Source organism: Equus przewalskii, chromosome 14, assembly GCF_037783145.1.
Source record: "Equus przewalskii isolate Varuska chromosome 14, EquPr2, whole genome shotgun sequence".
Classification (NCBI taxonomy): Eukaryota; Metazoa; Chordata; class Mammalia; order Perissodactyla; family Equidae; genus Equus; species Equus przewalskii.
Window position 1 is genome coordinate 39,272,570 of NC_091844.1, and position 14,601 is coordinate 39,287,170.

Genomic DNA, 14,601 nt, shown 5'->3' on the forward strand with positions numbered 1-14,601 from the left:
AGGTAATTACAACTTACTCGTCAAATCATACAACATCCTTATTCAAATTATTGTCAATTCTCGGGCTGGCCCGGTGGCGCAGTGGTTAAGTGTGCACGTTCTGCTTCGGTGGCCCAGGGTTCAGGGGTTTGGATCCCTGGTGCAGACATGGCACCACTTGGCAAGCCATGCTGTGGTAGGCATCCCACATATTAAGTAGAGAAAGACGGGCACGGATGTTGGCTCAGGGCCAGTCTTCCTCAGCAAAAAGAGGAGGATTGGCAGTAGTTAGCTCAGGGCTAATCTTCCTCCAAAAAAAAAAAAAAAAGTCAATTCTCATCTTAGTCTTTTTTTTTTTTTTTTTGGAGGAAGATTAGCCCTGAGCTAACTGCTGCCAATCTTCCTCTTTTCGCTGAGGAACCTGGTCCTGAGCTGACATCCGTGCCTATCTTCCTCTACTTTGTTTTTATATGTGGGACACCTACCACAGAATGGCTTGCCAAGTGGTGCCATGTCTGCACCTGGGATCTGAACTGGTGAACCTCAGGCTGCCGAAGCTTAACCGCTGCGCCACTGGGCCGGCCCCTGGTTTTTATATATATTCTTAACAGTCCCCAAAGCCCAACACCAGAATTTGATAGATGCAAACATATATATTTGCTGAAGGCATAGCCTGTCATTTTTCTCATTTCATAAACTTATAATGGAAACAATATTTTATTGCAGTTATGAAAAAATTATTTACTTGTTATTTGACTTTACTACTTTAATAATCGACCTTGTAAGATGTGTTCTAAAATGTATTTCTCAGTGGTTTTTGTTAATATTTCTCAAAGTATAAAAATCTATAAAATATACATTGATAATATTAATTTGAATTGAAGAATGTAGTCAGACATGTCATTGGTCTGATTTGGCCAACTCTGTTGACAGTAAGGACTGCCTTTGCTATTTTTTTGGTGAGGAAGATTGTCCCTGAGCTAACATATGTGCCAATCTTCCTTTGTTTTGTATGTGGGATGCCCCCACAGCATGGCTTGCTGAGTGGTGTGTAGGTCTGTGCCCGGGATCCGAACCTGTGAACCCTGGGCCGCTGAAGCAGAGCAAATGAACTTAACCACTATGCCACTGGGCCAGGCACTGCCTTTGCTAATTATATTAACATGGCCAATATTTTCTATATATTGAATTAATTAATCTGCAAACTGAAGTTTTGTTAATAGCCAAAGTTGACTCTAAGTAAAATCCCAACCCATATTTTACTTTTATATTTAATAATTTATCAAATTGTTGCATTTTTGTTGTTTTGATCAATGGTGTATTCAAAATAACAATGTCAGAAATATTAACACTTAGGGGCCAGCCTGGTGGCATAGTGGTTAAGTTTGCGTACTCCTCTTTGCTGGCCTGGGGTTCACAGGTTTGGATCCCGGGTGTGGACCTAGCACCACTTGGCAAGTCATGCTGTGGCAGCGTCCCACATAACATAGAGGAAGACAGGCACCAGCGACAATCTTCCTCAAGCAAAAAGAGGAAGACTGGCAACAGATGTTAGCTCAGGGCCAATCTTCCCCACGCGCGCGCACACACACACACACAACATGTTTAAGAAAGGTTAACACTTAAAATCTCATGGTTAATAAATCTCTTGAGTGTAAGAACTGTATCATGCTGATGTAGAATGTTATATGCTCAGGCAGTATATTACATTAGGGTAAAATTATGTGGGGGAAGTAGAAGAGCTTGTTCCCATACCTTTGTAAATGGATGATTCTATCAAGTTGCTCAAGTTTCTAGATTTCATTGGATATATTTAAAAGGGATGAAACAGTTTTATTTAAAATGTCAGTATTTGTGTCAGAAATTCTCTTTTGTAACTCTTTAAGGTTATGATGAAAAATGTTAGATGCCCAATTAAAAATCTGCAAGGGATACATACTTTTTCAAAATTACTTTGTGGTCCACAGGCAAAAGGGTTAGGAGACTCCAGATCTGACTGATATTTAACATTTCTTTCAACTCTTAGGGTTCTATGAATACGGTGAAAAGAGGCCACTCACAAACACTATAAATTGTGACAGAGAACAAGCACTTAAAGGCTTACTTATACTGAGCTGTCCTAACTTAGAAAAAAACAAACCCCTCATCCAGTCTTTCTCACACATCCACCCATCCACTCTCATGCCAAGATAAAACCTTTGCATCTCTTTTTACAATCCTTTGAAAACTATTATTTTAAAAATACGTATCCAATACAAGACTGCTTACAAAAATCACTTTGTGGCAGAGTGGTAATAACATTTTTAGACATTTAACCTGTTTTACAAAGGTATGAGGATAGGTTGTAGAAAAGCACTAAGTTACAGACAAGGAAGAAAGGGAGCAAAGAGGAAGGCTAGAGATGTCCAAATTACGGGCTTCACATAAAGTTTATCGGTTCCCTCTATATTTTAGTGGGAACTAAGGCAGTGAGAAACTTACTGATTCTTATGTTTGTTTTGCTGTTTATTAAGGGTTTCTATGCAAAACCTGGGAAGCTGTTGGAGGTAAACAGGGCAGACTCTGTCTCCACTAGCCTTTCTATGAGTTAGAAAGACATCCTTTTCTCACAAACTTTACTTCCACGTGTTGGAAAATTGTCATAATATCCGAACTGTTAAAAGATGTGTTATCGCTATCCTGTTACAGTAAACATAAAACCTATGACGTCTAAGATGTACTGTAGATGGCGTTCTCTTAAGCTGTTCACTGCATAGGAACAACTGTACATAAATTGCTCTGTGAGGATGGGCATTGCTAAGAAGTTCCTGAATACCCAAAACCAAGCTCTACCATACCTTCATCTCCACCTGAAATCACTATCACACTTCTTTGGTTACTTGGTTCATCTACTCTCTAAAACTTCTACTTCAAATCTTCTATAGTCCTCTTAATCTCACATAATCCTACGTTCTCCTTGACTCCAGATAACCTTGCCTCTTATTTCAGGAAAAAACCCAAAAGTCACCTAATGGGAACAACCTCAACTCCTGATCATCTAACATACACACATGGGTATCCATCCTTTCTTTCTTCCTTGTTATCAAAGGTCAATCCTTCCACCTGTGAAATGGATTCCATTTCCCCCCCACACCCCTCACCCCCACCTTCTCAGAAAACCTACAGCAACCACTCTGACTTTTCTGTCCTAGTGTCATCACCCTCTATCTCTGAGACAAGTTGCTTAACCTCTCTGTGCCTTATTATTCTCTTCTGGAAAATAGGGAGAACAAGAGAACATACCACATAAGATGGTTGTGAGAATTAAACGAGTATAACAAAAGTTACCTATCATTATTTTCATGTTTCTACGAGCATTTACATGTATTAGTCTTCTTCCTCATCTAGTTATCCCACTTTCTCTTCAGAGTCCAAAGTCTTAAAATAGTTTTCTATTTTACAGTTTCTACTATAAACAGTCTTCAGTCTACTGTAATGAGTCTTCAGTGTACATAATTCCTTCTCCCATGACCTCCAAGCACTAAATCCAATGAACATTTTGTAGATCTCATTTTAGTTGACTTCTCAGCATTCAACAAATGTTATCTTCACCCATTTTTGAGTTCTTTTCCCTTGACTTAAATGGTACCCAAATCCCTTCCTCCTCCCCCACCGTATTCTTTAAACTCTTTGGGGCATCTTCTCTTCCTCTATGCAAATTTTAGACGTTGAGTCCCTTCAAGGCTCTGTCTTTGGTGCTCTCTCTTCACTGAATTCCCTCTCCCTGTATGATCTCATGGCTTCATTTACCACAGAGGCAGATACTGTAAATAAATTCACTTAACACCCACTGCCAGGTAGCTTTTCCTTCTTCTAATAGAGGCTGTAAAGTGAAATACTGGATTTCCAAGCTTTCCTTGAGGCTTACGGGTGGCCATGTGACTTTTGGGCAATGAGACCAAAAGTAAAGTTAGCTGTAGGGGTTTCTGGAAAATTTTTGCTTTCCTGATAAGAGAGGACAGTTGAGGGAAGTGGTTCTTTCCTCTTCCTCCATGCCTAGAACTTGTAACGCTGAACGTACAGCAGTTATCTTTCCCCCATAAAGCAAAGAGCCAGTATACTAAGGATTGTTTTCCTTCTTATACTTCCAGTCCAGAACTTTCTTCTGAGCTTTAGATTCAAACAACTGCTTGTTCAACAACTCCTTTTGGTTATCTTTCAGGCACCTCAAGCTGAGCACTTCTAAAATAGTACTTGTCATTATTGACACCATCTCCCTCTGGTCTTCCTTTAAGTGATCCCTAGCTTGGTGAATGGCACCCACCATTTATCCAGTTGTGCAAATCACAATTCTGGAGATAGCCCTGATACCATCTTCTCCTCTCCCCATACCCATCAAGCAAGATTTATTCTTTTCATTTCTCAAATGTTCTTAGAATGGACTCTTTTCTCCATTTCTTTCCTATTACTCTAATCCAAGCTATCATCATCTTTCTGGATTAATATTAATAACCCTGAGTTGTCCCTACCTCCAAACCTTTCTTTACAGATTAGTCAGAATATTTTAAAACACAAATCTGATTGTGTTGCTTCCACACTTAAAAGCTTTTCAGTGCTTTTAGGATCTGGGCCAAAATCTTTGCAAGATTTGAATGTTCTGCAGTCTGGCACAGGCCTTCTCCTCTAGCAATGTACTGGTCATACTTGTTTTATTTCTGTTCCTAGAAACAGCCAAACAATTCTGTGTCTCAGAAGTTTTGCATATGCTTTTCCCTAGATCTGCAGGAAACATGAGTTTTCTATTTGCTGCTGTAACATATCACCACAAATTTACTGGCCTAAAACTAAATTTGTTTTAACAAACAAACATCATTTTATAGTTCTCTAAGTCAGTAGTCCAACCTGCATCTCACTGGGCTAAATCAAGGTGTCAGTATGGCTGTATTCCTTTCTGGAGGCTGAAGGGAACAATCTGCTTCTTCGTGCTTTCCAGCTTCTGGAGGCCACCCACCTTTCCTGGCTCAAGGCCCCCATACCTTCGTCGTCAAAGCTAGGAATGTTTCATCCCTCTGACCATTCTTGTGTAGTCATAACTCCCTCTGAACAAAGCTGGGAAAAGTTCTCTAATTTTAAAGCCTCATGTAATTAACTGAGCCCACATGAAAAATCTAAAACAATCTTCCCATATTAAGGTCCTTATCTGCAAAGTCCCTTTTGCCATTTAAGGACCATATTCACAGATTCTGGGGATTAGGACATGGACATCTTTGGGGGTGGGGGCATTATTCTGTTTACCACATTGTTTTTAATGACTGCATTGAGCTACAAAAACTCCAGTAGTGGCTTTAGGGTTTTATTTTTGTTAGATAACCAAACATCTTATACAGCAACAAGTAGGCACTTGCTAACACTGATTCAGCTGCTCGACAATGCCACCAAAGACCCAGGCCTTTTCTCTTTTTACTCTGCCATCTTCAATGCCTTGGCTTTTGCTTCTTGCCTATAGGCTTATTGTTTCAGGATGTTGCTTCTCCAGATATTACATCTGTATTCAAGGCAGACAGAACAGGGAAGGGCGGTGTACGAGATACTGTCAGTGCTCTGCCCATATCCTCTAGTTCTTATCACTTCAGTGCAGTGGCCAGACTTCCAACTGCTAGCACCAGCATTCCTATGCCTGAGGGTTTTCTCTGGCTGCCTGAGCAAAGAGAAACCTGCTTTGCTGCCTACAACCCCTCCTCCCAGCAACACTCAATCAAGGACTAAAGAGAGTGGGTGTAAATACTCAGCTTCCTTGTCCCACTTGGGTAAGATGATTTTAAGGCAGCTGTTTATACTGCTTTGTAGAGTTTCCTAGTGCGATTAGGCTCCAGTCACCCTCAGGAGTAAAGGGCTTGATAATGAATCCTTTATTGGATAACTATTCCCCCATTTCCTGTCTCATTTCTCTACTATCGTACCAGTGTTTTTTGGGATGACATCAAAATAAACTACTTCTGTTTGTCTCCCTGTCTCAGGACCTGTTTTGGGGGGAATCCAAACCAAGACAGGCCATCCTCACCTTTCCTCCTTCTTCCTGCCTTTAAAGCAGACAGTTGGTGCAGTGTAAAGTTGGTGCTCCAGTAGCTATTTTACAAATAGGAGATGACAAGCCAGTATGTGGAGGGTGGAGTGGAAAGAAACAAAGAACTTGGGTCAATATCCTTGAGCCACTGTACCAGCCGTGGATTGTCTACTGCCTGGTACAAGAAAAAAATAATCCCTATTTGTTTAAGCCATTTCTTTTTTCTTTTTTTAAGATTGGCCCTGAGCTAGTATCTGTTGCCAATCTTTTTTTTTCGTCTTCTCCCAAAAGCCCCCCAGTACATAGTTGTATATTCTAGTTCTAGGTCCTTCTGTTTCTGCCTTGTGGGATGCTGCATTAGTATGGCTTGATGAGTGGTGCTAGGGCTGCACCCAGATTCCGAACCAGTGAAACCCTGGGCTGCCGAAGCAGAGCATGGGAACTTAACCACTCAGCCACGGGCCAGCCCCATTTAAGCCATTCTTAATTGAAAATTTTTTTACTTGCAGTCCAATGAGTCCCTGATACAAATAAACATAGAAATAAAGTAATTATAGACTATAGTATACTAAGAGCTATGAAGGGAATAAACAGAGTGTTGTCATAAAATATTACAGGGGAGGGGAGTTTTTTTTTTGGGATGACGTTTAAGTTGAAACCATGAGGATAAGAGGGTTGACCATTTTGAAATTAGACAGCATGTCTTAGGAAGAACCAACATTCACCAAGACCCAGAGTAGGAAAAGTTTTTAAAAAGGGAAAGAGCAGAAAACAGATCAGTGTGTCTGGAATATAATAAGAGTGATGTTAAAAACCAGATAGACAGATTGGGGAAGGCCCAAATAGAGAGTTTATTCTAAATGCAATAGGAAATATTGAAGGGATTTAAGCAGGGAAGTGATCCAATTTATTTAAAAAAATACTCACTCTAGCAATTTAAGAATCAAACAGCAATTTGCTGGGCTTATGTATAAAGCACTGAACTGGGTGCTGTGGAGAGAAGAAAACAGCATACCTGCCTTCTAATAATGGCTCTAAGTTCCACAAAACAGTGACGAGTGTGGGTGTGAGGGAGAAGAGTAAATTCTGCAGTAACTCTGGCCTTTGATACTAATAGCAGGCTTTAACTCCAAACTCCAGAGACAAAAATCTTATGTTCAATTCCTGCAACCAGAATGCTAAGAAGGGCAAATAATTCCCATGGCAATATTGATTTTTCAAAGTTGTGTATGTGGGGCTGGTTTTCAGGCAAGTACTTAGGAATATACTACAAATATACTACCAACCCAGAAATTAGAAATTTCAAAGTAGATTGTATAATTTTACTGAAAGCACAATTCTACCACTAGATGGTGACATGTACACAAAATACTGAAAACAGTCATCCTTATCAATCTTCTGGCTATTGAAGGTGTATGGTGACTGCTGATTACTGGTTTGAAAATACAGATTTACAAGAAGAATTTAGGGAATATTTTCCAGAGATTCTGCTTCATTATTCTTTCAGAATGCATACCTTTCAAACACATTAAAAGGTCTCTGCTGATACATATACCAAGTCGGCACAGAAGACTGTAGATTCTAGAGTTAGGAGGCAGGAAACCTTGCTTTTACTGGCTTCTATACCTTTATCTGTTAACAAGCAGCTGAGGTAGATAAAAGGGTTGGTAAACTACAGCCCATAGCCTATGGCCAGCTACATGTTTTTGTATGACCTGTGGGCTAAGAACGGTTTTACGTTTTTAAAGGGTTGAAAAAAATTTTAAAAAAATAGTATTTTGTGACACATGAAAATATGAGTATTAAATTGCAGTGTTCGTAAATAAAGTTTTATTGGGACACAGCTACATTTATTCCATTTTGTATTGTCTATGGCTGCTTTTGCGCTAACAGAGTCGTGCAGTTGTGATAAGAGACTTGGATTGCCTATAAAGCCTAAAATATTTACTATATGAACCTTTACAGAAAGTTTGTTGAGCCCTGAAGTGATGACTGAAGAGCAATGATCACTTAGACAATAATTCTTTAGATTCTCAAAGCATTTTAAGCCAAGCTTCATTTCACATAATTTGTTAAAGAAAAAAAAAAACTAGGAGGCTTGTGATTGTTCAAAAAATATTTCTTTAAAGAACACAAGTGTGTCTTCAGTACAGCCTAGTACTTCACATCTAAGGTAGTGGTTGTCCTCATTTTCAAGAACTGTTACGGGTCCTCTCTAGTTTTAAAAGCATAGTTGACAGATATTTACAAATTATCAAAAGAATGTCGGTATCAGTTAGGAATGTGTTTGGCTACAAGTAATGGAAGTGTAAGAGTGGCTTACGAAAAAGGAGTTTATTTTTCTCACATAAGCAGTCTTGGAGTAGACAGCTGCTCAAGGATGCATCAGGGATCAACAGTTTATCACTCTGTATTATCAACTTCATGGTTGGCTTTTATCCTGTTTGTGGTTTCATTGTTAAAAAAAAAATCACAACACGGATGCTGTATTCTGTTTCACGACCATATTTCAGGCAGAAAGAAGAAAGCGTTAGGGAGCATGTCTGCTGATTAAGAATGGGCAAGTCTTTCCAAAAGACCCACTCTGCAGATTTCTGCTTATATGTCATTTGCAAGAACTCAAACCTATGGCCCGCTGCCAGACAAACCATCCCATAATTGGTTTTAAAGCAATCACAAATATTCCTTGGGGCTTTCCTTCCCCAGACCAAGGTCTCTCAGCTGCCACCTGAAAAAAAAACCCCAATCTTGAGTTTGGCTAGTCTCTGTTGTCAAGGAAGAAAAGGGGTGGGTGGGAACGGATGCCGGATGGACAATGTCCGCTACAGGATCCAAAGTCAAGTCTGCAGACCTCCAAGTTTTATAGTGAAGAAGGGAAGATGATGGCACAACAGCTCTACAGCTCCTAAGGATCACCTGTTCATATAAAGCAACTTAAAACAGGCTGGGCAGAAACTTTATAGTCCTGACTTCAAGCAGCAGAAAGGCAAAGAAGGTGGTTCTGGCATGGAGAGATGGTGTGACATAACCTCGACAAAACCTATAAAAGGATTACTACAAGGCCGTAACATCTGCTCCCGTTGCAGTTTTAAGAATATTATGTACGCTACCTTTCGGACCTCTCAGTCACATCTCTACATAAATATACTGGGTACCGAAGTGAGTGAGGAAGGTACTGAGGGCAGGAGGAAGGAAAAATTTCCTACGCAAACTAGTTAACACACCACCAAACTTCAGCCGAGTATGCCCTTTCCTTCGCCTGTTCTTCACTCCCCGCCCCCTCCCCCATCTTAATATCCTTAATCTTCGCTAAGAAGCAGGATATGCTGTTTCAGGTGGAGTTGTAGATGGGCAATTCGCGAGGGGCCCTCTTGCGTAAAAAGAAGATGCCATGTGAGCACTTCACTCCGCCATTTCTAGTCCCATCAAGTTGTCTTACTGCATGAGGACAGACGAGCCTTACAGAAACGAGGGTAGCAATAAACACGGATGCGGGTTACGCCGGCCCCTGCGCTCTTCCATCCTCACAAAGCCCCGCGGGGAGGCGGCCGTGTGCCTCGACCTGGGCTGCGGCGTCGCCCCGGCCTAACTCCCCCATTAACCTCCAGCCTTCCTCCACCCCCAAGCCTGAGCGCGGAGGCGGACACGGGAGATACCAGCGCCCATTCCCCTCCGAGAGCCCGGAGGAAAAACGGCGAAGCGCAGGGGCGGGGGACAGGGCGGCGCGAGCGACCCGGCGCTCGCTGGGCCTTGGAGCCTGCGGAGTGGGCCGCAGTGGGCGACGTCGCGCAACCGCGACCCGCTCGCCGCCTCCGCCATCTTCCCCTACTCACCCGGACTCCCCCCGCGGCCGCGCTGGCTTCGCGTTTCCCTTCCGGCCGCTGACAGAGATCCGGGCTGGGCGGGGTGGGCGAGCGCGCGGAGGGGGTGGACCGAGGGCGGGGAGGCCGGACGGAAGAGGAAAGGGAGGGCGGCGAGCCGGCCGCGGCGGGGTGTGGAGCGTGCGGCGTGTGTGCGGAGGGAGAGGTGGGAGGGCGGGAGGCAGGAGAGGGCGGGAGGCGGAGGAATGAGAGCGCGAGGCGCTCCTCGTCGGGTCCTTCGCCCGGGCGGAAAGAGCCGAGCGCAGCCCGAACGCTCTATTAAAATGGCGGCGGCGTCGGCGGTGGCCGCGGCGTCTGGTCGGTGAAGTGACTCTGCTGCTTCTCTCCCCACCCGCCCCCTCCCTCCCTCTCCCCTCCCCCCGTCCTTCCCCCCCTTCCCCGCCGCCGGCGCCTCCGCGCCCCTCCGGCCTGCGCACCTCCCCTCGCCCCCCTCTTCTCCCCCGCCCGCTCCGGGGACCGCCGGCCCCCTCCCCCATTCTGCTCCCCGCCCCGTCCCCGCCGCCGCCCGCCCTCGTCGCCTCCCCGCCCCGCCGGCCGGCCGGCCCCCTCCTCTGCCTCTCTCCCCTCCCCCCCGCCGGTCGGGATCAGTCAGTGCGATCCGAAGCGGGGGAGGGGGGGGCGGCGGCCGAACGATGTGCGAGAACTGCGCAGACCTGGTGGAGGTGTTAAATGAAAGTAAGTAGCCGCGGCGGCGGCCTGTCGGGGTGCACGGTTTGGGGGACCCGCGCCGCTCCCGGGCTGCCGCGGCCTGCGGGAGGCGACGGCCGAGCCGGGCGGCGTGCGGGCCTAGCGCCCCGGGAAGGTGCGCGGTGGCGCGGCCGGCTCGGCGCCTCAGGCCCAGCCCGGCCCAGTTACCTGGGCGCCCGAGAGGCGGCCGCAGCGGAGCTCCGGCCAGGCCGGGCCTGGGCGGGCTCAGCTCTCGGAAAGTTTCCTCATTACAGGTGTCAATTAACGAAGGCACTAATGAGCCTTCGCCTCCTTCGCCCTGCCGGGAAGGTGAGGGAGGTGGGGTCCGAGGACGAGGCTCTCGTCCGCAGTCCGAACCCTTCGACGCTCCGGCCGCCCTCTTTGATTTTCGGCGTGCGGCCGAGGCCTCTCTTACCTGCTCATTTTCATTAAACTCCCTGGGAGGAGGTTGGTGGTTTTCCCCTCCCTTGGGGGTGTGTGGGCGTATTAAATCCTTCTGCCAGCCCTTAAATAGCTGAAAATGAACTGTGATAGTGATGATTGGAACCTTCATACCTATTTTTTTCGTTAGATTAGTTAATGATGTTTCTTTTTGGTGTACTATTCGTCGTTTTAATGGTAAATTCTGTTACATTAAGGAGAGCACTGCACTACAGATACCATCCCAGGATAGTCGTGGCCCGTTTCCTAGAATGAAAGGCCTTACTGCTTGTACTTTTGGTTATTAAAGAGCGTACGTTGATCTTTTCTAGCCAGATTGTTTTAATTTGTTACTCCTGACCTTCGTAAGATGGTATTTTAGCTTAAAGAAACAGGATGTATGCAAGTTAACTACTTCTGGCCCCAAAGGCCTAGTTGGACGAGGTGAATTAGATAAAAGATTAATTTGCAAAAACTTGATTGTTGAGAGAATGCTCATTTATGAAAAGCTTATGTGGGTTTTGCATTTGTGTTGTGTGTGTGACACTTCAAAAGACTTCCAAACTACCTATTTTCTAGTATGATTGTTTAAAACAATTGATTTATAGAATGTGTGATCTTATTTGTGTTTGAATTTTACTTTATTATTTATGTGTTTGAATTTCACTTTAGTGACCAAAGGCAGCAGTAAAAGTGGAAGGATTCTGGTTTACTTTCATCTGTGCATTTTCTTCCTGACAGGTGGAAGTAGGATTTTGCACATATTCAAACTATACTTTCCAATATTTGTCATTTTAAGTTTTCTTACAATTTTTAGGTTATTTGTGTTTATTTTTAGATACTTCCATTCTCGGTGCAAGTGGTTTATGATGTGAGGATAAGCATAAGTCCTTAGTACTTATTTCAGTGAACTATATTTTAATTTCAGATGTAAGTTGTGTGTTTATGGCTTTATTATTCTGAAATTGGAAAATGAATAGCTTTCCTACCTAATATATATTATGAAAAACTGCTTTTAGTAACTTTGTGTTTTAAAAATTATTTTAAATTTAATTAGGGAAGTTAATTTTAAACATAGTATCTGAAGGAACTAAAGTTTGTTGATCTTTATCATCTTTTGAAAAGAGACATGGTGAAAGGTCCTATTGAACGTTATTTGGGAAACCTCTAGAAATTTGTCTAGAAGCACTCAAAAGTGCAGTGGATTTATGGCAAGTTAGAAATGTGGAGAATTGAAGTAGAATTTAGCTTTTATTGCCTTTAAGTAAATACAGTTAGTTGAACTAGGTTCGCAGAATCTGGCCATGCAGACCATCTAAGAAACCTCTTTTAATAAACGTAAGAAAGATTTTCTATTTGTGTATAAGCCCATGGTCTCTAAAAATACTTAAGACAATCTCTTAATATTTCCTTTAAGGCTCAGTTTAAAAATTTGCCTGCTAAACACTACTCTCACAATTAGGCTTCCCCTTTTTTTTTTTTAAAAAAAAAAAAAGTTACTTCAGCAATTTTATTTGTAGGTTATATCAAGCTGTTACAAGTTATCTTTTTTCCCTGTAGTTTTGAAATTGTTTTCATTTTTCCTTTGTGTAGTTCCTGTATCCCAAACATAAAATGCTTAAGTTCCCTGAGAGCAGGGGGTATTACTGTATCTCATTACGGTAACATTTATCCGTGACTGGGTGGGAGCATGGTGGTTGGAACTTGATAAAACTTGTTGAATTGAATGAAGTAGGTTATATGTCTTTCTTGTAATCTTGCTCACAATAATTATCTAAGTCTGTCCTTTTTCCCCCGTAGGTTGTGCAAAGATGAGCAACAATCCATCCTTGATTAGAAATTGAGTTAAAGTCTCAAAATGATGTGCTCAGAATTCCTTGCTCAGTATAACTCCCCATAACAGTTTAACCAAGAGAAGTAGTAAATTATGTGCATTTTTGGGTGGTGTGTTTCAAGTTGATGTTGAAAAAGATAGGTTTTTGGTATTTAAAAAAAATAATTCTTATTGCTTGTGAAATTTACAAACCCTGATCAGACTTAAAGTATGCCTGAGGATATTAGTAAATGTATAATTTAAAAATTTTGTGTTTTAAATGACAGGGTAGACATGACGTGGATAGTATAGTTTTATATCTGATATGCAGAGAGTTTTTGGTAAGGGTAAAGACTTCATATGAAATATTTATTTTAAAATCTGACAGAATGTAATGTAGTTAAAATAAAAATTGGTAACAAAAGATTGTAAATAGCTCCCATTTGTCATCAGTTTTTGATGAGAGGATTAGTATTACTAGTTATACCTCTAGTCCTGCTGAGAATCTGAAGCTGTAAAGTCAAACCATGGAAACATACAGGTATACAGACAAAATTTTACTTGCAGGTTAAGGACCCTGTGAAGCCTGTCTGTGGAACCAGGCTAAGGAACCCATAATAAGGACCTGCTCATCTCCTTTTTTAATATGGTTTTGACAGATATTCTAAAACTTGAAATTACTTTTCAAGATAGCTTTTGGCTTTAGTGTTAGAATAACCAGTCTCAACAATACTAATGTATTTGAGTTTCCATTTTCCTTTCAATGCTTTGTTTTTAATAAGGAAGACATTTTAAAAGCTTGAGATGTATCAAGTGAATTTTGCTACTGTCAGTTTGTGGGGTTGCATTCAGTTTAGGAAATAATTTTAAGTTTATATTCCTGTGCTTGTTCGGTTAAGTTTGTGAATTTGCTGCTTTTATAACTACTTTTGTGAACCAATTTACTAAGTCCAAAGCATTTCTGGATGTTGATGTGAAGTTGGAGACCTGATGTTATGCTTTTGGCCATCGCCATAGGTAGCTCACTAGTAAGTTGAGCTGGTTATTTGCCATGCTAAGGTAAATTTCTCTGAGAGCAGAGTGAAATTGGCTTTAAATTTGATTTAAATCAGCCTTTTAAACCATTTGTATGTTGTGGATTTTATTGTATCTGTGTTTAGTGAATACAGTTTACCAGATGTTTAAAATGGACAATTTATTTGTCCCTCCTGACTATCCTTTGAGAAAAGCAGGAACATGTATTGGTATCTCAGTTTTAAAGGAGAAGAACTTGAACCTCAGAAAGGCTAAGTGGTTTGCTAAAGATCACCTGACATCTGCTTAGTTAGTAGTCATACCTGAACTAGAACTCAAGATAGTCTATCAGTATTTGCAGAATAGTTCTGTTTGCATTTTATTTTTAAAGCAGAATATTTTATTGAGCAGTTGTGTTGGGTACTTTATCAATTCTTTGAGGTAGGTACTCTATCACCCTTTTCAGATAAGAGAACCAAGGCTTAGAGTTTACATAACTTGCTTAGAGTCACATGACTATTCAGTGGAGCCAAGATTTGAACAGGACTTAATCCCAGGTTAGGCTAAAAGCCCTTGCTCTTAACAGTTAGGCTGTGCTATATAAACTTTAGGCTCTATTTAAATAGAAGACATTATTATGAGTATACTGTTTGATTGGAAAAATGAAAAATTATTTTTATATATTTTCACGAATAGCCCCTCTTATATATTACTTTTGGTAAGGAAGATTGGCCCTGAGCTAACGTCTTTTGTCAGTGTTCCTC

General features: G+C 42.0%; 1 protein-coding gene across 8 annotated transcripts in view; it reads left to right on the top strand.

Annotated features, from left to right (window-relative positions):
* Positions 1-9,956: 9,956 nt before the first annotated feature.
* Positions 9,957-14,601, top strand: part of USP34 (ubiquitin specific peptidase 34) — a 253,192-nt gene continuing 248,547 nt past the window's right edge. For 7 of the 8 annotated variants that reach the window (XM_070572601.1, XM_070572605.1, XM_070572606.1 and 4 more), the window contains exon 1: positions 9,957-10,578. In XM_070572601.1, the coding sequence (XP_070428702.1) occupies positions 10,536-10,578 (43 nt within the window). In that variant the 5' untranslated portion in view covers positions 9,957-10,535. The remainder of the gene's footprint in view (positions 10,579-14,601) is intronic. The other variant, XM_070572604.1, reaches the window with a different exon arrangement.